This window comes from Lycorma delicatula, chromosome 8 (assembly GCF_047948215.1).
Source record: "Lycorma delicatula isolate Av1 chromosome 8, ASM4794821v1, whole genome shotgun sequence".
In the NCBI taxonomy this organism is placed as follows: Eukaryota; Metazoa; Arthropoda; class Insecta; order Hemiptera; family Fulgoridae; genus Lycorma; species Lycorma delicatula.
This window is the reverse complement of record NC_134462.1, coordinates 104,416,581-104,441,421: the sequence shown is the minus strand read 5'-3', so window position 1 is coordinate 104,441,421 and position 24,841 is coordinate 104,416,581. Positions and strand designations below refer to the sequence as shown.

The following is a 24,841-nucleotide window of genomic DNA, read 5'->3' as shown; positions in this document are numbered from 1 at the left end:
AATAAATATCATCTCATTGGTATACATGTTTATTATCAGTAATAAAAATAAGCATTATATTACAGTTTATATTTACAAAATTGTATTAAATAATTATCAGTAATAGAAATAAATAATTCATAGGTACATAATAAAAAAATCAATCCATTTAGGTAAACAAAATCAATAAGGTCACTTTGACCAGTAGAAGTGACAATCTGTAAGAATTTTAACACTGCAGTGAAATTTTTCACAATAAATATACATTTGTGAATTTTTTATCAGATCAAAAAAAATATATACCCTCATAATACATAAGCATTGCACTATAATCAAATCAGGAAGGATCTACAGGATGCCTATACATTTTCACTCGTTTTACATTATCAATACAGTATATGTTTAATTAACTTTACTCATACTGAATGCTAACTTAAAGAAAATATTAAAGACTAAATTTTATTTTCTATGTTATTTTCTAAGTTATGATGCACTGGTTCAAAACAGCAACAAAAAAATTGACAGACTTGTAGTTACTGCTATACCACATTCCTTGGAATGTCCTTGCTCATTTCATAAGGGAAACATCTCGATAATCTTCATCAGACAGGAAACTACAGAAATGGAATTATTTTAAATGAATTCTCAAATTAAGTTCAATGTCACCAGTATTTGAATTATTACTCATTTTGAATTAAGACTTAGGTTAACGATTGAGTTCAACACAGAAACATTTTGATTTGTTTCTGTATCAAACTATTATGAAACAAACTGTGATGAACTAATTACGACGATATTTCTTTTTTGAACTAATAATTTAAAGTAACATAAGGTTAATTTCAACATGTATCCAGCGAGGTTGGTTGTTCTTTCCCTTATTTTTGTTTATTTACCTGTTGTTATAACATTTTAATCTAAATGTAATGATTATGCTGTGTAAGAGCTGGCTGATAGGGTAAGTGTGAAATTTTTTTGTGATAGAGTAAAGGGTAGGAGCACGGTTAAATCAGTATGTAAACTAGCATTATAATTACTAAATTTATATTATATCTTATAGAAAATTAGAAAGTGATCAATGCACAAAACCTGAATAGTTATGAACACATTTTTTGGTGAGAAAATAAAAAAATATTCCATGTGGATATCGAATCATGTTAGTTCCAATGTAAGACTGGTTTTCTTTTAATTTTTATAAAAGGGAGATGTTGAGTTCAAGATATTAATGCGAATAAACTACATTAATTACTCCTTTACAGTCTGCTTACTAACTCATAAAACAACATATATTGTTTAATAACATACCGATCAATAAATTTAAAGGTTTTTCCAATAAAATATTAAAAGGAACAGTTGCATTACAATTGCATTAAGTAACTGTATGGTAACTTCTTTTGCAGATATTTCAGACATGATTTAGTGATAAGTTTCTTATTTTTGTTATTCATATTGTAAATAATACTTTCAAACATGTGATTACATATGTAAACCTGATACAACAGTGAAAACTGTAAGTGGATACAAACTAGGTAGTATTTCAAGAAAGTCAGTTAAGTTGATACTTTTCAATATTTATATTTTTTTAATTATTGTCCTTTCTAGAATAAATTGTATTTATTTAACTCACTATAATTAGAAGTACCTAAATAGATCTAATAATTTTTAATGATTCTTAAAATGCTTATTAATCTGTATTTTATCATTCAGAGTTTAAGAAACTTGAGTGTAAGAAATCATTACCTAGATTTAAGATTTTTTTAATGTTATTATTATTTTAATTTTCGATTTAGTTGTGCTTCTACAGTGCAAATCTACTACTTTTGTGTAGATACTTATAGGTAAAAAATAAAGTAAGCTGATTTTAGATTTAGTTACAGTTAAAGTAGGATCCATTACAGTTAATTAATGTAACTTTTTTAATAAGTTTAAAAGATTCAAGATAGATCAGGTAATGAATCTGTAATGCTGAAAATTAAAATAGCCAAGTAAAATAATTAAGGTATGACAAACAACTGGGGGTCCACAAGTCATGTAGGGCTACCCGGTAATAATTTTTTGATCAATAATTTATTTTTTTGTTTTTAGAAGTTGTGGTCAGTAATCTGAAAATTCATCATGGAAATTTATAACCCAACAATACACCAAAATAATTCAATTTTAATTTGAAATCAAACATTCAATTACCAGGCATATTGTCAATATTTTAATGTTAAAGAGTTGCACTCTTAAAATCTGTGATTTGTTGCTTATTGGATCCTTTCCCGCAAAAGGGTTCAGTAAATGACCTTCCACATATTGGGAGATCATGATCAGATATTAACAGAGGCAAATATGGAATGTGTGCGGGAAATTCTCATCTTCACATCTCTCTTACATCTCTACAGTTTTTAAATAGTTTACAGTTTTTTCACATTTTTTAAAAAAAATTCAGATGGCACAGGAAATAAAACTGCAGATTATCTGTGACAGCTGAATTATGCAGTTCGATTTCAAAAACTAGCTAGGGAAGAAAACAGGTTTATTCACCACTTGATTATATCCGATGAGGCTCACTTTTCCAACTCAATAGTTTTATAAATAGGTAGAACTGTAGAATTCAGAGCACCAAAAATCCACGAGTTTTACAGCAGTATGAATTGCACTTTCTTACAAGCATAGTTTGATGTACAGTAATAAATATCGCAGGGCATCATCGGACCTTGGTTATACTGTAATGGTCAATGGAGAAAAATATCGGAAAATGCTTCAAAATTTTGTAAGACCTGCAGTAAAAAGCAGTCCTGGAATTTTGTTCCAGCAAGATAAGATACAGCTGAAGGCACAATGCAAATTTTACCAAACATCAAAACATTCCAGTAATAAGTGAAAGAAAATTTTTGTTGAGAAGCATTCAATAAACTTGTTTACCGCTGGGACAAAAGCTTATCTAATTTTGAAAATAAATAGAAAAGTGAAAAAAAGTGTAGATTTAATTTTTTCCATTGATTTTGTATTTTACATTGCATAAATATTATAAATTGGAAATGGACATTGAAAATTTATATATTTTTACAAATTAACATTTTATATAGATGAAACGCGCATAGAGTTAAACTGAAATATGATTCACTGATATAAATAAAGATGATATAATAAAAAAATCATTCTTAACTCATGAAATCTAATTTCAAACAGGTTCTATGAAACACATTTTAATCATATACTAATAGCTCCCTGAAGTTATTCAAACTATTCAGCACTTATTTTTTGGTTAAAAATATTAAAATTAACCTACAATTGAGATTTTTTAAAATGCCAGAGTACATAAGAAAAAAAAGGCAAATGTTTGTAGCATCTATTTACTCATCTTAATTGCCAGCCTTATTCTATAAAGAACTAAAACTATTAACCAATACATATTAAGCACCAATAAAATGTTTATTAATAAAATATTTTAACATTAAATAAAAGAGATCTGGCAATAATAACATAAAAATTAAAAAACAGAACTGTATCATTAGTAATACTATTTAGATAAAATAATAAGAAAAAATAAAAAAAAACCATTAATTATAGTTTTTAGTGTAATACCACTGTTAATCAAGTTTGTATGCTTCATTTGTAGTTGTTGAATCACCCACACAATGGCCTACTGAATACTGTAAAGAATCAAGTACTGGTAACTTTGTATAAATAACATATATAGCTATACCGAGTAATATTATTAATATGATAATTATTTTCTCTAATGAACTAATATACAATACTTCTGACTTAATATTTTCATTGAACTGCGTAATGTGATTAATCTGAAAATAAAAGAAAGAAAAAAAATATATAAATATTTAAAAAAATAAATGATGGTAATAAACAGTCTCACTTTGTTAAGGCTAATGTATAAAAAACTAGTCACTTGTTTTGAAAAAAATTACAAAATGGATTACCAAGATATTAAAGGCAATGAAATGTTTATATTATAATAATTCAAGCAAATTTCTTGTTTATTTTACAAATTAAATATACAAGGGAAAATCATTTAATTTAAAAGAGTATGACCAAAAGCAAAAGAAAACAGTTTGGGAAATGAACTGAAAATACAAAATTTGATGGTATGTTTATCTTTCATTTTGGATAAAAAAAAAACTCAGGTAATATTTTATTTAGTTCTAGGACTAGCAGGAGTTCAATTTTCAGTACTATTATCACATTTAAAGTAGCAACACATTGTATGTTTAACCCTTCAATATCTGATTATTCTGGCATGGTTTTGTCCCTTCCTTTGTGATTTTTTCCAGTTATTTAAATATTAATCCATTACTACATTTGTGCACACAAATTTCAATTTCAAATAAATTACTGATCTATGTCAGAATAAGTTTTCTTTGCTAGTGTAATCAATTTTTTATAAATTTTCTATATTTTAATAAAATATTAAACATAAATATGTTGTGTCTAATATCACATTTACATACGTAGTAGTTTTCAAATCGATTTAAATAATTTGGGCCATAATATGAATTTTAAATGCAACAATATTTTTTATTTCAATAACAGTGAATTTAGAAATAAAGTGTAAAGAACAAGCAAAAATAATATAGAAACAATAATTTTAAACAAAATTGTAAACAAATAAATGTAGAACATAAAAATGATCAAGAATATACAATCTACAATCTGAACTATAAACTAAGGTTTTTTAAAAGTGAAGAAGACATTTGAAAGTATACAAGTACAAGCACTCAAAATATTTAAAATTTTATTCGTGCAATGAAAGTGTGTAAAAAAACAGTTCATTCTTCAAAAGATCACTCATAGCCTTCTAAACGATTCATTTTGCTGGGGTATTGCAGTCCAAACATACATGAACTAAATACTTCGCAAAAAAATCTCCACCTCAATACATGTGCACAGATTGCACAGGCCTATAAAAACCTTTTGTTAAATTTTATATTTTTCTCATGTATTATTTGTTGCCGATTTCAAAAATAATACTAAAAATGTCATATCAATACATTTTTTTCAGAAAGTTAGCTTTTTCATAACATGTGCGTACTAATGTTAAAGTATAAATAAAGAAACTAATAAATTAATTCTTATTTATAAAATTTATCAATGTAATTTTCTTTTTTATGAGCTGGTTTTCTTAAAACCCCCTAAATTGAAAATTTTTGTCATAAAACTGTCTATATTTAAATCTTGCTTAAAATACTGCTAGCAATAGGTATTATTTAACCAAATAATTTTGTAAGTGGAAACAAAATATAGAAACCTGTAACAAAAGTGATTCTTTTGTTATGTTCTAATCTCCCTTTTGACAGTGAATTTAGTTATATAGGATTTAATGACCTGTTGTGATATAATATGAACAGCATGGTTGTGTAAACAATCCGGATAACTTTTGTTACATGTGTAGTAAGTTTGCAATATAAAACACCAAAAAAACATTACAGATTTTATTAAATAAGTTTATCATGCGTACTTTGAAATAAAATTGGGAGATAAATATATATCATGGGCTACTCATAAAGTTTTCGTTTGTGTGGAGGATCTAAGAAGGACAAAAGAGGAAAATAATTTTAAGAATTGGCACTTCAAAAATGTCACTCCTATGTTTGTTATTTTTGCTCTTATGATGTTAAAGGCTAAAATTTCAAACATAAGAAAACTATTTTATATCAGCACTATGACCTGTTCCACACTATTCAGAAGTTCCAGTGCCTCTTCCTCTCAAAATATTATAAAAATTTTCTGTTTCAAATACTGATGAACTAGATAACGGTTAGGATTTTCAATGCAATGAAGATAATGAAGGTTCTTAATTGTTCAATCAATCTGAATTAAATGATCTAGTAAAAGATTTAGTATAATCTAAGGATTCTGCTGACTTGTTTGGTTCCAGATTAAAAGAAAACATTTACTGGCGGCAGGATTGTCTGTTTATTTGTATAGAAAGAGAAAACAAGAATACTCTTTATTTTTAACAGGAACATGATTCTATATAATGGAATTACATTTCCAGTTTGATGTACATGTTTGGGATTGAGTACAAAGGAAATGAATGAAGAAATTTTATTCACTCTTCTGCAAGAAGCATGAAAGCTGTTCTTTTGCATGATGGGAACAAATATGCCAGTATAGTGCTGCTGTACACTCTAATTAGAGCTAAAAGAAAGTTACTTTAATTACGAACTGGTAATTACTAAATAAAATATAAAGAACATAACTTCATGGTTTGTGGAGATCTTGAAATATTGACTGTGCTTCTGGGTAAGCAGGATACACATATAAAATCTGTTTCTTGTGTAAATAGGACAACTGTTAACGAGAACAAAATCTGTTATTAGATTTTTGTGTTAGCAAAGATATTAACATTGGGTCTGTAAAAAAAGCTATTTAAATGTAATCCAAACAAATTTCTACAACATATAAAATATAGATTCATCAATATAACAGAAATGAGAAAAGACTGAAATAAAAGGTAGAAACTGGGAGAAGTTCTCTTGGAAGGTAAATGTCATTGTGCCAGCAGAAAGAGTTATGACAATTATTCTTTAGGATACACAAGGCGTAATGTTAACTGATTTTCTTGAAAAGGGCAAAAACATCACAGAAGAATATGAAATTTTAATACTGCTCATCAACAGATCTAATGATCAGTGAAATACAACAATAACAACTCTGACAAAGAAAAAAGCACTTCATTCACGACCATGCAACAGCCTCACAGCAGCAACTTTACATAAATAAATAAAACTACATAAATTAACATCCAAATTACTTCCAAACTCCCTTGACAAATAATATTTTTATGAAAATATCAAGAAATTCAATATTTTTTTCTGGAATATGCATATCAAACTATAAGGGGGCTATGCTAAAAAAAATTTTCAATTTAAAAAAAAAAAAATTGTTTTCATACTTGAACTACTACAGTGCACCTTCAATTTACACTGGTGTTACGTTCTGGAAATTTTCTGCATGTAATGAAATCATGTAAATTGAAACTCATATTTAATGCAGAAATATAGGTTAGGTTCTTGTTAAGTTATACAGTAAATAATATACATAAATTACTGTACTCAAAAAATACCATACTTTGTTTTACTATTTTATTATTACAATATCATTGTATTTTAATGACATTACAGAACAATGTAAGTATTTTTTTAAAAAAATACGTACTATGTGTACTGTATATAGATTATTTCCACTAACATAATTTAATATTTATTATCATTTAGTCTTTTTTCACTTAACATTAAAAAAAATAGTAAAGGTGGACTGGACTGTTTGGATTTTCATCAGCTTCAATCAATAGCACCCCTGGGTGAGCCGTACAGTTGTCTAGAACAAGCAACCTTGTATGCAAGATTTTTGGACGCTAAGTACTTTTTAACCTCTGGTTTAAAACGGTTATTAAACCAATCCATACAAATATTGACACGTTTATTAGCTTGTCAGAAAACCAGGTTATTTTTATTTGTAATTTTAATGCGCGAGGATTCTAGGATTTATAAACTAATAACGGCTTAATCAAGCAGTCTCCAGATGCATTCAAGCACAACAACAATGTAAAACGATCTTCTGCTGCTTTATGACCCAGTGTCGATATCTGTTATGAAATTACTGTATTATGAAATTATGTTCAACATTAAGTAACTCTTGTATATCAGATCTTTTCTAACTAGAATGAAATTAAACTTCAGGAAAAATAATTAACAATATTAAATAAAAAAGACTTACTGCAGTAATTAACTGAGAAATCTTCTGATCTGTGTCAGATTCAAAAGCATTTGATTGTGACGGCATATTATATGCAACACCATTTTGTGTACTATGCGATGCCAGTGAACACTTCAATCTATGCTGACTTATCTTCTTAACATCTACACTCTGCAAAAGAATATGTTATCTCAAATACTGCATTAAGAAATAAGAATAATAAAAATAACTGTTGGGTAAAGTTAACAAAAAACACACAGCTAGTATTTGCCAAAAGAAATTGGACTTTATTGAAAGTGTAACCAATGAACTTATGTTATAATCATAATCTTAAAACATAACAGGAAATTATGAAATTAGCATAACTTAATAATACTTAGCATAGCAACTGAATCAACAAATGAATAATGATGTTAAATACAAAAATACATGAATAAACATTTTTTAAAATACACAATGTAACAGAGCCTGAAAATAAGAGAACATAAAACACCTTAAATTCAAATTAGATACTTAAGACATAACATCAATAGAAAGTGGAACTGGAAAACAGTTGCACTACTAACATATACTGTACTATGAAGATTAGCAATTAACAGATTTCATTAGGTTAGGAAACATTAATTACAATAACTTCAGTATAGAAGGCGTTAAGTCACAATATAATCACAGTAAAATAAGTAATAATACAAATGGAGTTTATTTTGATAGATGAGAATTCTTGAGAATACAAAAATCACAAAGTCCTAAAACATACCAGCACATCAGGAGTAATGTGCTTTAGGTTAATTTGCAAGAAGTATGATGAATACAGTGCATAAGTAGCAAAGAACTAATCTCGGCGATCAAAAAGTTGCAGAAATAAATTAAGAGTTAATTGCAATAACAAATCGTAATAATTAAACATGTAAAATAGGTAAGCCATCTATCATGAATGCAATTAAGTGAATAAATGGTTTTCTTTTAACTAAACTTGAAATCGTAAGGCATAAGGTATGATGAACTGAATGTTCCACAAATTTCAATGATAAAATCACTGTTTAACGTAATAATGAAAATTGAACTTGCCTGTAGCACACAAAAAATATCCAGAGACGAACTCGTGAATGCAGATACATGAATACATACAGTAATCCTGGGCGTAGTCCGCACTGGTGTATCAGGAATACAGAGGTGTGATGTGGTTTAGTGGTAGAATGATGCGTAGAATCTCAGATGTGTAGTGACGAGTTTTGAGATTCTGCTTGAATGAGAATATTATCACAAAGTTTGCAGGAGAGTATGGCCATAGGCGACTGCACTGGTGAAATGTTGGATCTACTCTGCCGAAAAGATGGCGAAAGAAAAAAGAGGGAAACCAGATCCAGGTAGTGGACAGGAGAGAGTGTGTGTAAAAGACAAGAGATGTGTGCATGTAGTAGTTTGGGAACGAAAGAATAACGGGTGTATGAAAAGGGTAGTCAAAAATAATTCGATAGAAGAATGGACGCGGTCACTAAGGATGACGGAGGAAGGGTCGAACACGAGAACAAATAATAAAACAGGTAGTTTTGACAAACCCAAAAATACAAAACAAAGTGAAATTTAACATTCCTGTAACAAAACAACGGGACCCACCCTAGCTTGGAATTCGTTGAAAATAACGGAAACTTTACGCTAAACGGCGTAAACAATAACTATACCAAATTATTAACTAGCTGCTACACAAACGTAGTCGTTTTTAGTTTATCATTTTCAGTGTTGTCAGTAGTGAAATGCAAATGTGCTTAGAAAGGCCTGATGCGCTACATTATTATCATCGCTTTCCTCACTAATTACATCACTAGATTCACTAGAACTATCACTACAACTTTCTTCAGACTTTGATTCATTAGCAGAAGAATCGCTACATTCATTATCACTGTTTAGAACGCTTTCTAAACACTTTGTCAATTCTTCCTCATCATCACCACGAAATCTTTTCTGTCATGATGGCTACTGAGGTTATAAATAAAATACAAACAAAGACATTATTTTATTTCGATAAGAAGCAGTGAGGGAAGCTAGAAAGAGGGATTTACGAAAAACACATGTTAGCACTTCACTTCAGAATACATTACAATGTCATCTATGAGCTACAAACTGAAATATATACATGTATATAGCACTGCAGCATTGCGACCTGAGGTCGTCATATGACTTATGTGCCAAAAAATCACGGGCCCACTTCTAGGCACCATATGATTCAAATGGGTTAAGTGTTATCAGTTAAAACAGGATTAAAATATAGACCATACCATCTGATCATGAGCTAGTTAAAATTTGTTAATCTTAAATGAAATGGCCAATGCTTTCTTTCAGAAATCAATTCTTAGCGTAGTTTCCTGTAGTAACATATCAGCTTAACCCTTGCAGCTATCAAAATGCTGGCCCTGGCCACCCCACCAGTTCACAATATTTTTTCTTTAATCTAGCTAAAACCTGATTTTCAAACTACATATTGAAATACCGAATGATAATGTTGTTTTCTTTTGTATTATGTTATTGAATAACTTTAATACGTAACAAAAAGATCAATAAATTTTACTTACAGTTAATGATGTTTGTAGTTCTTGAGGGTGTGGTATCTTTCAAAGCAGTCTCCTGAATGAAGACCAGATTTTTATGTACATGTTTTGCAATAAAACTTTGTCTCCTTCCTTACATCTGGCACTTTTCTATTACTACACACAGCAAAGTCTTTGGATGTACTTTTCTCTTATAAGTAAATAAAGTGAGGAAGGTTGTTAAGTCTTTCTTTTGCATCACTAGAGGAAGGTCGTCCTGATTTCTTATTTTAGTCTGGATTTCTTACATTGCCAACAAGTTGGTTGATAAGGGTTTTTCTATATTTCTTGTGATCAATATGAATTTGAATATTTGAATTAGAGAACAGCAAATATGGTTTAACAACTGAAACTTACAGAAGCAAGAAGAATAATTTTTACCACCACTTTATAAACTTTTGTCCAAAATTATAGCTTGATATGTAATGATCAACATGAACCACACTCCCCATATTCTTATTATACTGGCAAACAACAGTTGGTTTTACAAGTTTCATAAATAATACATTTAGCTCTCCTTTCAATTAGTTCTGTGCTGTTACCACAAGTATTGAGCATAAATATGTACCATTTATCAAGCCACACTAAACAATGAACATCACTTATATGACAGAAGGAAACAAATTCTTGTTTTTTCAGTTTCAGCTGTTTTATTACAACCTTGTTCTTAACTTCTTCAGGTAAGCCATCCCTATTTCCCATTACGGTTCCAGTCAAATGGATATCCAATTTTTTTAATTCAAGTGCTGGTTCTTGTATAGAACCAATCATACAAGGAAAACCCACAATCTGGAACTTTTTCAACCAGCTTGTGCTAAGTACATCACAATTCTTGATGTGGCAAGCAAATAAGGCCTTACTAATCTATCTATAATTGTCTTGGCATAGTATGGCTCAAAACTCCATAAATATCCTCTTTTAGAATCAGCAAGAACATCAACTTTCAGTGTCCATTTTGTCATATATTATCCTTATCTGTCATTATATTATCCTTATTATAACATTTAAATAATACTATTGAAACCAACTATGCTTTCATCAACTGAAATAAAATATGATGGTATGAAATGCTCCATACATTTACTAAGTAGTTCATGACATTTTATAATTTATACCCTCTTGAACAGTTGCGTGAGCTAAGATTCGGAGAACAGAAATGGAAAGGCCAGAAAATCAGGTAAAATTTATTTCTGGAAAACACATCCTTAAAAAATGGCTATTTCTCAGTCCACTCTTAGGCCTGCAGCACACCCCTAAACAGTCTAGAAATGAAAAAAGTGGCAAGATTGAAGTAACTAGTTTAAACCAATTGTTATCGATAGTTTATGTAAAAAGGTTCTACAGTTGATTTTTACAAAGGATTTATACATTAGAATACATAAAAAAAATCAATAAAAATGCAGTTTTTAACCCCGCATGGTTTTAATAAAATTTTCACTAAGGTAATCGTATAGCAATCCATTTGAAATCTTTACACAATAAAACTATTGATCGTTCCAAGAAAAATGAGCCTAATTAGAGCTCTTAATATAAATTATAACAAAATGATGATTTTTTGAAATCTTTTTGTCAGATTTGAGAGATTTTATTTTGAGAGTTGTTACAAATTTTCAAAATTAATATTTTATCAATGCAATATTGTAGTTGAATAATTGAAGAAATTTTATGGAATGTTTCAAGTTTTCAAATGCAATGGTTAAAAAGTTATAACAATATATAGCTGATGTGTGGCAACACGCTCACTGTGCCGAGTAACCATGCATATAATTGTATATATGTATACATGTAATATATTTAAATATTTTTGAGAAGGGTGAGCAGGTGAAAGTTTCAGTATTCTTTCTAAAAAAAAATATACATTGAAATATAATATGAGGATGGGTACAATATTAAATAAAATTATCAAATTTATTACATTTACATATCAAATCAATTATATGCATTATTTTCATTTTCACCCTCTTGTATGGCTGCAAAGAATAATCAATATAAAATCATTTAAAGTTTATTGAGACTGATTCCATACATTATAGTAGATTTTTAGAAGAGCTCACTATCAAAATTTTACGATGTCGATTGTGAAATATGTTGAAAATGTGTTTTATCTGAACTGAAGTTTGATGTCGGCTGCCAGCTGATATGTGATAGGAACGAGTCAATGGCTTTGTTGGCTGTCAGCCAACAAGAGAGTTGTAAGAGCTAAACATATTACCTCATTTGAGGTTATCTACTATTAAAGACGTAGAAAATCTTTCACTATTAACCTGGTTATACGATTACTGAGTCTAAGGTTGTACAGTTAATACGTTAAGCGTTACTAAGTTTATAAATTTAAAAATATATTAATAAATCAAATGTGATGGTTACATCAATTAAACGAACTTACCTTCCACATTTCTGATAATTCTGATTGTGTTGGGCTCTGTACATCAATTAAAAAACTCATTATTAGGAACTTATCTCTAATTATACTGCTTGAAGTGAAACCAGGCTGCACCACAACATTTATTGTAGTTGAACCATTGACTTTTAATACACCTAAAGTTGGACGCACACGAAATTTCTCTGGTGAAGTTGTTTTTATCTGTAAAAAGAATATAATAAAGTAACAATAATCATGATCATAAAAATAATTTACAAAGAAATTTCATTTTTTTGAATGGTTATATGTGTGTTTTGGTTATGGTGTAGTTTTTTGGTATGTTTATTTGTTTACATAAAGCGTGCAACAAACATTTTTAATTAAAAAAATGTTTAAATTCAGTCAAATTTTGTTTTTAATATGAACATATAAAAGAAAGGAAAGCTTATAATTTTTCCTTTATTTTCTTTCCATTAATCTGTAAGAAAACAGTGGTATAAGTACTGTTATGTAACATTTTCAGGTAAAAGCAAAATTATCTTTTGGAAAAAATGAATAAAATCAAAAACATTTACAAAAATACATGTATGTATAAATAAATGTGGAGTGAATGTTAAATTTCAAGTAATACTATATACTAGCTCTTTTTTTCTTTACCCATGACATTACAGAGACGGTATATGCTTTTAGGGTAAGAGGTTGTGTGTGTTACCATTTTCCTGAAAAACTAATGTACTGATTTTGTGTATGTATGTGTGTGTGTGTTACCATTTTCCTCAAATCTACTGGACCGATTTCAATGCAGTTTTTTGCATTATGTAGGTATTACCTCACTGCATTACATAGGTATCACTTAAGAGCAGATTCTTAGATTAGTTTTAAGCTGCCAGGGGGTGCTGCAGTAAATATGTTTTTTCGAAATGGTTCTTGAATGTTTCAAAGTCTTTCTAATTAATATTTTAATATTTAATTATTCTCTCTAACTATTCAATTTAATTTTATTGTGTTTTTAAAATTTTTAATTTTACTTACTTGTTTTCCTTATAAAATTGCTTTTGACATTTTCTCTCTTTACATAGATCCAAAAAGAATCTAATGGGCTCCTGCTAATATACAAGTGATTTATAAAGAATATAACATTCAGGACATGTTCTACCGATGAAAATAAGGAAGAAAGTATATAAACACAGGTTCAAAAATGTTTTGTTAGCGAGTGTTGGCTGGCAAAAGATTCGAACAAGTGATTTCTATGCCTTCAGTAAAATTAAGCTAGACAGTAATTCTTGGGACCCAAATTATGTGATAAACTTAGCAGTCATACGTCATCTGACCGGAAAAATTTGAAAAAAAAAATAGGTCTCAGAGCTGTATTATTAGTAGTTTTTGAGATATTTGGTGTAAATGGCAAAAGATTGGGGTCAATAAACACAATATTTTATTGTTTGGTGTAAAATAAATTTTTTAAATGGGTAATAACCACATAAAGTTTTAAACAAAACTTGTTTTACTTGTTTTTGTTTTACTTGAGAATTTTATTCTAAGTAAAATGGTATGAATGTTAAATAATGACATACATGCACTATTCCATTCACTTATTTATATGTTTATTGTTGCCCATATTCAATAAACATTCTAAAACACTACTCAACCTTAAACTTTACAAGATAAGAGTCCTAGATTCTCTACATTTTTTGTTTATAACCTATTTTTTTTTCTATTTTTCATAATCACCTATATAATTTGGAAGAATAAAAATCAAGTACATATAAAGAAATGAATTTATTTTAATCTCACTAATTTTAAATCTGATATAATCTAACAATGAAATAATAATTTTAACTGGGGTGAAGTTAGATAATTTTTATTGACAGAAAAAGAAATCAATATAAAAAATATATAAACATATACATAAAATATAGAAAACAAATTGTACCAACAGAAAATTTGGTAAGAAACAATTTTCAAGTGAAATCACCTTTTATCATTTAGGTGTGGAGCACATTAGATGAAACAATGAGTTTCTCATGCTGTCTGCTAACGATCTGATCTGTGCTTTGTAACTATGTTTACCTCTCTTCAACAAAGATCATGATTACAAAGAAACTATGAAAAAATATTTATTTAAATATAAATAGTAAATTAAGAATAATTATGAAATGATATAAGTAGTATTTAGAAACTTCAGGGGAGTTACATAGAATGATCTGCTGCGCTATTCAATATTGTGTCTTGAAATGGTTTTTAAAATATTATTACTGAAAGATGCATCAATTATGGAATAAATATTAATAATAATAAGGTTTGCTGATGATTTAGTATTGTTTGAGCAGAATGGTATAGGTTTTAGAACAAATGAAAAACAAGTTAGAATAAATTATCAGGGTTAAGAATTAATCATATAAAAATAATAATAATAAAAAACAGAGTAAAGAAAAAATTAAATTGGCTGGGAAATTACTGAATTACATAGACAATATATTGTAAAAATAATAGGATTTAAAGGTAAATCTCAAAAGGAAAATGAGGTATAGAGAGAATGACTGTAGATTGGAAAAAATATTGATCAAAAAAAGAATTAATGAAGAACAATAAAGTCCCACTGAAGAAGAAGAAGAAAATAAATTAGATTAATGCCATGCTTGATAAATGGATGTCAAACCTGAGAAGTTAAATGTATCACAAAGAGCGATAGAAAGAAGTGAGGGACATAGTGAAGATAATAAAGGCAGTTGACTGGGAATGGGGAGACATGTAGTTAGATGTAGTGATGGAAGATGGATAAAACATGCTATGTTACGGGCTGGTCCCCAACATGGTAAGAGAAAGATAGGAAGGTAAAAGATGTGATGGTAATATGATATAGTGAAAGTTACTGGTCAAAAATGTTATAAGGAAACTCATAACAAAATGAACTGGATCGAAATGGAAGAAGACCAGTTACTGAGACTTCTCAGTAACTGGGCCTAATTTCACTGGTTTTATTTTATACATCAATTTTATGTAATTTGTGTTTATTTAGTTTATTTTTGGAACTTTCAATTAATTTATGTGATATAATTATGTATTAAAAATTATAAAAATATGTAGTATATTATTATATTTGGAAATAAATAAAGCATAAAATATTTCTACTGAAAAACCTGCAAAAAATAGAATAACCCTTCTTTCAGAAACAAACATCAGATACAAACAGATTCAGATACAAACATTGTTATGAATCTAAAATCAAGTATACATATTTTTACAAACACTAAATTTAATTAAAAATTTTCTAAAATATTATGAGTATTTACACTAAAAGTAAACAATCTACACTACTTTATTATATGTATATAACATTTTTTTATTAAAAAATCTAATATACGCTATTAACAATTTATTAAAGCTATAAATAAGAAACACATCTAAATTATTACCATTATAATTAAAATTGTTTAGCTTGATAATGTAATCTTCACAAAAGTTAAAAATTTTTCTTGAATTTTCACATGAAAATAATTTCAATATCAGAATAACATAAGACTATTTATGAGGGCTGTTCAGAAAGTTCTAGACCCGTAAAAAAAATGCAATTTTTCAGATTTTTTTTATTTATTTAGACCAACAATTTTTTAAATTTTTAATACCCTAAGTACAATGCATTTTCTCCAACTCTGCAAAATATGTGGTTTTATCAGCTTTGACCTCATCACTTAAAATGAATCTTCTTCCACAGAACTGTTTCTTCAGGTTTGGGAAGAGGAGGTAGGTAAGCTCTGGAGTTCAAATCTGACAAATATAGTCAATATAGAAGCACACTGAAGCATATACATGGAATTTTACAGAAACAATTCATGATAATGTGGAGGCACATTATGATGCCAAAAGAGCACTTTCTATTTGGCTATATGTAAATGTTTAACCTGAATTGCACCCTTTAATTGGTCCAGTAGTGAAGTGAAATACTGCCTACTGCCTAGTGATGACAGGTCCTGGCTTTTTCCAGATATTCTGTGGACACTGCACCATGAAAACCCAAAAAACTGTAGCAAAAACATTTTCTGCAGATAAAATTGTTTTTGTTTTTTTGGTGCAATTTTACTTGCTTCCATCCACTGTTTGGTCTCTGATGTGTAACAGTGAATCCATGTTTCATCTACTGTTATAAACATCAAAACCTCAGCAGAATCACATTAAATAAGTCTGAACACCCTTGAGAAGTGTTCAGTCAACTGCAACCACCAAGAAGAAAGCTAAAGCTTTTTCATATCCAAAACATCATTAAAATATAGTGGACAAAGCTTATCAAGAATGTTTGCAATGTCAGCATAATCATGTACCTTTAGCAGATAATCATTTAATACAGAAATGCATATTTTTGTGATAATTTCACTGATCGTGGCAGTTTTTGGATGTCCTGAGCATTCATCATCTTGAATGGATGAATGACTACATTTCACGACAACTTCAGCAGCCCACTTTTTATCTGACAAAAATGAAGGGCAAGAATCATTTAAAATGGAATATCTCTTTTTGTAGGTCCATCACGATTAAAACTTTTAAGCACTTTATAACAACTCAAATTTAAATTTTGTTCACTTTTCAAAAAATGACAAACTTGTTTGCTTTACTCAACAGCGACAAACAACTGAACAAAAGCAATTGACCATCTATACTTTACACCATATGGTCAAACTTGAAACATCTGTGTCATACCAAGAACTTTCTGAACAACCTTGCTATTACTATACTACAATAATCCATTACTAAGCAATGTAGAGATGAAAAATAATATCTTCAAATCATTATCTATAAAACAAAATCTTCCACCCTGGTTATGAGGAAAAAATGTCCAATGGAATGGCCACCAAAACCTCAATAACAAAACAACAAACAAAAAAAAAGCTGTAAAATACACTTGTAGAGAGATTAAAATATATTCATAGAGGCTGAATTGAGAATTTCCTCTTCTTACTGCAATCAGTTAAAATGAACTTAAATTACAGGGATATATGAACTTAAAAAAAAAATGAAAGGAGTACACAAAAAACTAAATGCAAACTGTGCTAATAGAAAAAGGTGTGTTGTACTGCTAAACTGTAACAATAAAGCATTATAAACTTGATAACCTCTATCAGGATTGATGGAAATAGAAATACAGTTAAGTGAATCAATGCAGTTATAACAAGGGATTATGCGATCATGCCTTCATAATAAACTGATAAAATTTTAATAACTTATACTTCACTAATCCTTGTCAAACAGTACTACAGCATCAACATATAAAGCTGTTCTGCATAATGCCTACCTCGCAACTGAATCTGGTTGTGAAGCAATAAAAGCTCAAATCACAAATCATGTAACCTTTATACAAATCATCTACTTATGACTGAAGTACTGATCAGTTCAAAACATTTTCTTTACCTTATATGTAAGAATACTAGTGCTGATATTTATAAGTCTTATTGTTCCACTCATTTCTGACGCATGTCCACTATTAAATATAACATATTCTGGATGTATTACTCTTATATGTGAGGCTGAAACATATAAAAGCAACAAATTACAATTATAGTCAAGATATTTGCAAAACTGATAGTATAAATTTAAAAAATCCTAAAAGTATATTATTACCATATTTTATTGTAATAATAATAAAAAAATTTAACATTACAACACTTAAAACAGTAAAATAATGGGTAGAGGTTAATGCATAATATAATTCATATGACAAGACTACTTCTCAAATGTATACTGATAAAAGTTTGGAGAAAGATCAATGGTAAAAGAATCTCTGTATGTGCTATGTGTAAGAATCTCTGTGAATGTGCTTTCCTATTTATTTAAAAAAAATAATTTAGTGAAGAATATATCATTTCTTCATACATCATTTCTAGGAGTGACTTAGGCATTTCTATGCAAAGTTCATTAGAAAATTGTACAAAAATTTTGATTTGATGAAAAAAATAAAAATAAATTATTCAACAGATATCAACAAAAAATATCCCCCTATTAAAAAAACTAGTCTTTTATAATATAAAGAAAAAATCATATAAAACCTCTGCTTTAAAAATTTTTAATACTCTGCTTTTAAAAAGTATTACTCTCTCTTTTTTCCTGTTTAGCCTCCGGTAACTACCGTTTAGATAATTCTTCAGAGGATGAATGAGGATGATAAACAAATTAAATATAACATATTATAAAATATGCCACAAACACATATATCAGAAAGGTACATAACGGAAAGACTCACAGAAAGGTATATCATCTACAAAGTACTTTTTAGAGAAATTAAAACAGAATATTATTTTTAAAATCAAAAAAATTAATATAAATCTATACATGGATTTCTTCCTCTATGAATCATGAGATCTTGCCAATGGTGAGGGGACTTGAGTGCTCACTGATACAGAGTAGCTAGACCGAAGATGCAACAATTTCAGTGAGGTATCTATTAAGAGCCAGACTAAGAAATGATTCCTGAAAGAGGACAGCAGCTTCTTCAGTAGTTGTTAAGGGTGTACATCAGGAGGACTTAAATGGCCATATCAACAACACTCAACTTCTGAGTACTCCATTACTCAAAGCAACTACAGCTGTTTCCCACAAAATGTAGCTATCTGCATTTTCATGATACAAAGATGGCTGCACCTTCCCTGTTAAAATATTCCAGAGGTAAATTAGTCCCCCGTTCGGATCTCCGGGTGGAGATTACTAAGGAAGGGGTCACCGGAAAATTAAAAAATAACATTCGACAAGTCAGAGGGTGAAATGTTAGAAATCTAAAACAGGTTGGTAGGTTAGAAAATTTAAAGAAGGAAATGGATAAGTTAAATGTAGATGTAGTAGGAATTAGCAAGGTTCAGCGGGAAGAGAAAAACGACTTTTGGTAAGGTGGTTTTGGAATAATTAACTCAGTGTCAAATAAAGGACAGGCAGATTAGGTTTTGTAACCCACCAGGTTGGTCTAGTGGTGAATGCGACTTCCCAAATCAGCTGATTTGGAAGTCAGGAATTCTAGCGTTTAAGTCCTAGTAAAGGCAGTTACTTTCATACGGATTTGAATACTAGATCGTGGTTGCCAGTGTTCTCTAGTAGTTGGGTTTCAATTACACACCTCAGGAATAGTCAAACTGAGACTGTACAAGACTACATTTCGTTTACACTCATACATATCATCCTCATTCATTCTCTGAAGTAGTACATGAATGGTAATTCCCAGAGACTAAACACAAAAAAAGAAGATTAGATTTCGTAATGAACAAGAAAATAGGGAAGAGAGTAGAGTGTTTCTAAAAGTTGAGCGATAGACTCATTGTAGTAAGGATAAAATCAAAACCTAAACCAATAATGATTGTTAACGTTTATACGCTTACAAGTGCCCATGATGATGAAGAAGTAGAGTGTGTATACGAAGAAATTGATGAACCAATTAAACACATAAAAAGGATGAAAATTTAATAACAGTTAGAGATTGGAATGCAAGCATCAGAAAAGGTAAGGAAGGAAATATTATGGGTGAATTCAGGTTGGGCAAAAAGAATGAAAAAGGGGACCGACTTATTAAGTTTTGCAAGAAGAATAATTTAGTAATTGCCAACACCCAGTTTAAAAATCATAATAGAATAATAACATGGAAAAAGCCAGGTGATACTGCAAGGTATCAGGTAGATTATGTCATGGTTAAACAAGAAAAAAAAGAAATCAACTCGTCGACTGCAAAGTATATCCAGGATCAACCATTGATAGTGACCATAATTTAGTGATAAAAAAGATAAGGTAGAAAATATAGAAGAATAGGAGAATGTTAAAAAGGAAATTCTTAAATCAGCAGAATTGAGATTAGGTGGAACAAACAGAACTAGTAGAAAACCTTGGATATCAAAGGATATATTGGAGCTGATGGATGAATGTAGAAAGTATAAGAATGCTAATGATGAAGAAGGTAAAAATAACTCTTGACAATTAAGAAATACTATAAACAGGAGGGGTAAATTAGCAAAATAAGAGTGTATTAAAGAAAAGTGTTCAGAAGTGGAAAGAGAAATTATCATTGGTAAAATAGACGGAGCATACAGGAAAGTTAGGAGAATTTTTGTGGTACACAAATTAAAATCTAATAATGTGTAAAGTAAATATAGTACACCGATTTATAATATAGAAGAAAAGGTCGATAGGTGGGTGAAATACATTGAAGAGTTATACAGAGGAAATGAATTAGAAACTGGTGTTATAGAGGAAAAAGTGGAAGTCAAAGAGGATGAAAAGAGAGATACAATACTAAGATCTGAATTTAATAGAGCCTTAAAAGATTTGAATGGCAGAAAGGCTCCTGTGATTGATGCGATACCTGCAGAATTACTGCGCAGTGCATGTGAGGAAGTGATAGATAGATTATACAAACTGGTATGTAATATTTATGAAAAACGGGAAGTTCTGTCAGACTTCAAAAAGAGTGTTATTGTCATGATGCCAAAGAAATCAGGAGCAGATAAATGTGAAGAATACAGAACAATTAGCTTAACTACTCATGCATCAAAAATCTTAACTAGAATTCTGTATAGAAGAATTGAGAGGAGAGTGGAAGAAGTGTTAGGAGAAGACCAATTTGGTTTCAGGAAAAGTATAGGGACAAGGGAAGCAATTTTAGCCCTCTGATTAAAGAAAAACCAACCAACATACATGGCATTTATAGATTTAGAAAAGGCACTTGACAATGTAAACTGAATAGAGATAGAAGAACAATTGCTAACATTTACAGGAACCAAACTGCAATAGTAATAATCAAAGAATATAAGAAAGAAGCTGTAACAAAAATGTGGGTTTGACAAGAAAGTTCCCTATCCCCTTTATTTTTTAATCTTTTCATAGAACTAGCAGTTAATGATGTTAAAGAGCAATTTAGATCTGGAGTAACAGAGCAAAATGAAAAGATAAAGATGCTATGATTTGCTGATGATATAATAATTTTAGCTGAGAGTAAAAAGATTTAGAAAAAACAATGAATGACATAGATGAGGTAATGCGCAAGATCTACTGCATGAAAACAAACAAGAACAATCAAACGTAATGAAATGTAGTAGAAATAATGTAGATGAACCACTGAATATAAAAATAGGAAGAGAAAAATTACAAAGGTAGAAGAATTCTGTTATTTGGGAAGTAGAATTACTAAAGTTGGATGAAGCAGGAGTGATATAGAATGCCAAATAGCATTAACAAAATGAGCTTTCAATCAGAAATATAATCTGCTTACAACAAAAATTAATTTAAAGATCAGGAAAACATTTTTCAAAGTATTTGTTTGGAGCATAGCTTTATATGGAAGTGAAACTTGGATGATCACAGTACCTGAGAAGAAAAGATTACAAACTTTTGAAATGTGGTGCTATAGAAGAATGTTAAAAATCAGATGAGTGGATAAAGTGACAAATGATGAGGTTTTGCAGCAAACTGATGAAGAAAGAAGCATTTGGAAAAGTATAGTTACAAGAAGAGACAGACTTATACGCCACATATTAAGGCATCCTGGAATAGTTGCTTCGATATTGGAGGGACAGGTAGATGGGAAAAATTGTACAAGCAGGCAAAATTTGCAATATGTAAGACAAATTGTTAGCAATGTAGAATGTAGGTGGTATATCAAAATAAAAAGACTGGCACTAGATAGGGGATCTTGGAGAGCTGCATCAAACCAGTCAAATGACTGAAGACAAATAAAACATGGATTTCATTTATGGTGTGTCAAACTATTTTTTCCTTTTTCCTTATAACTAAAACACGTCTTTAAAAAAATCCTAAAAGACTGACTGAAACTTAAAAATTAATTAAAATGCAATTCTCAAGAAAAAGGCTGATCAAATTTCCTATTTTTTTTATATATATTTATAAACATAATATAATGTAGTTTACTAACAATTTACATTGTTACTACTATTACTGTTATTTATTTTTTATTGTACTAATTTTTTTTATGCTTAAGAAATAATATATAGAATCACATAATTATTTTTTATCTTATGGAAAAGAAAAGTTTAGAATACTTGTAATTTAACTGTAAATTTCAACAAAAAATGATGGTTGACAAACTTACAAACTTCAAACTACTTTCCAACTTAATAACTCATTCCATCAACCTCAAACACTGACTTTTTTGACTAACCCTATTTTTTATGATATATTTTTTCATTCTTATTGTATTGCTAGTCTAAATCAATCACTAAAGGATGTAATTTAAATATTAAACTAAATAAATATAATACATTAACAAAATAATGCTTTTTAAACATTAATATTCTACACATACAGCATTTTAAACTTAACAATGTTAGATAATTTACCAATGATATAAAAATAAGTTACAATGTATCTAAATCTGTTATAAATGAAGTAAAAATATTGATCACACTAACAAGGACTTTATTTAAAGATATTAATGATCCAGCAGCATAAGATCTGAATAATGAAAGGTGCACTTAGGCACAGTTACTCAAACCAATGCCTGTGCCTAAACCACCAGAAAATATCATACTTAGCGATAATCAACAATACAAAGATTTGGCAGAAGATAATGATGACGTAAGGGTTGATCCAAATTATAAAGCTTCATATTTGTCTGGTGAACCAAATTTACTAACAAAGGGAACCTCAATAACCTTGTACGAGATCTGAATTTAAAGGAGGCCAAACTTTTAGGTTCCTTTAAGATTAAAAGATTGGAAGCTTCTCCACTAAAAAACAAAAGTAAGTGTTTTTAGAAATAGGCATATGACATTAAGAATATCTTTGCATTTGAAGATGGGCTTGTTTTTTGTAATAATGTTTTGTCTGTAATGGAATAATTTGGTCATGAGTTCAAAACAGAGGAGTGGTGTTTGTTTATTGATTTGTCTAAAGCTAGTCTGAATGCAGTACTGCTGCACACTGGGAATGAGTTTCCATCAGTGCCACTAGTTTACTCTATGGATCTGAAAGAAACTTATGTGAACATGAAACTTCTGCTAAATAAAACAAAGTATGAAAAATTTCTATGGTTACTTGAAAGTAATTGCTCTGTTGCTAGGTCTTGAAACTTGGTTTCACCAAATACTGTTGTTTTTTTGCAAGTGGGACAGCAGACTGAAAAAATTACAGAACATTATGTACAAAAGAATGGTCAAACCGAACAGCATTAACTCCAGGAAAGAATAAAGTTGTTAATGCACAACTTGTTTCAAAAAAAGTTTATTTAGCTTACTCCGTAAAAAGCTGGGGCTTATGAAAAACTTTGTGAAAGCAATGGATCAATGTAGACTTGGATTTGCCTACTTAAAAAATAAGTTTCCAATGATTAGTGAAGGAAAAGTAGGACTTCAAATTGAAATTTAACTAGATGACAACCTCGATAGTATGTTAAGTGAGGTGGAGAAAGCTGCATTATTTTAAGAGCGTTTGCCAAAACATTTTAGGAAACCACAAATCTGAAAGTTACAAAGAAATAGTGGATGATCTTTTAAAATCTTATAAAATCATGCGGTATGCAACATGTCACTAATGGTTCACTTCTTGGACTCGCACTTAGATTTTTTCCCACCAAATCTAGGAGCAGTCAGCAATGAAAATAGTGAATGGTTCCATCAGGATATTTCAGATATGAAAAAGCAGGTACCAAGGTAAGTGGGGATCGAGCATGCTAGTTGACTATTGTTGGATCCTAAAGAGAGATGTGCATGAATGCAAAATATCATAAATTTTTATGTAAGATTATATTATACTAGAATGCATTTTAAATATAAAAAATGTAATGTTATAAAATTAAAATAATTGTTTCTAAACACTCTTGCATGATAAGACTAATTCTGAAACCATATTTTAATTCATCACAAAAAATGTTATTGGATTTACCCATTTTCACCACAATCTGCACAGTGTCACAAAATTCATAAATAAAAATTGAAATGGTTTAAGTCCATATCAGTATGTAGTAACAGGATGAAGTAGAAATGTAAATATGAATGTTATAATAAATGACTTTATTTATTATTTCAGAATAAAGTAATAACTCTTAATTTGAGTACCAATTATTATTTGTGAAGATTAAACAATTAATGCTGGTAATAAAAATTTACTTTTCTTTTTTCTACTGAAGTATAACGACAAAATTAGCGACATTAGAAAAGTAACATGACCATTCTCAAGTTTAATGAATCATAAAATGTTGCAGTCATATGACTTAACATTTTTATGCTATCCTAGGCAT

At 29.4% G+C, this 24,841-nt stretch overlaps 1 protein-coding gene across 1 annotated transcript in view; it reads right to left on the bottom strand.

Moving 5' to 3' along the window:
• Nucleotides 1-357: 357 nt before the first annotated feature.
• Nucleotides 358-24,841, bottom strand: part of LOC142328610 (motile sperm domain-containing protein 2-like) — a 78,909-nt gene continuing 54,425 nt past the window's right edge. The window contains exons 7-10 of the mRNA XM_075372423.1: nt 18,028-18,143; nt 12,649-12,846; nt 7,699-7,848; nt 358-3,764 (exon numbers count right to left, since the gene is read on the bottom strand). Of these exons, the coding sequence (XP_075228538.1) occupies nt 3,552-3,764; nt 7,699-7,848; nt 12,649-12,846; nt 18,028-18,143 (677 nt within the window). The 3' untranslated portion in view covers nt 358-3,551. The remainder of the gene's footprint in view (nt 3,765-7,698; nt 7,849-12,648; nt 12,847-18,027; nt 18,144-24,841) is intronic.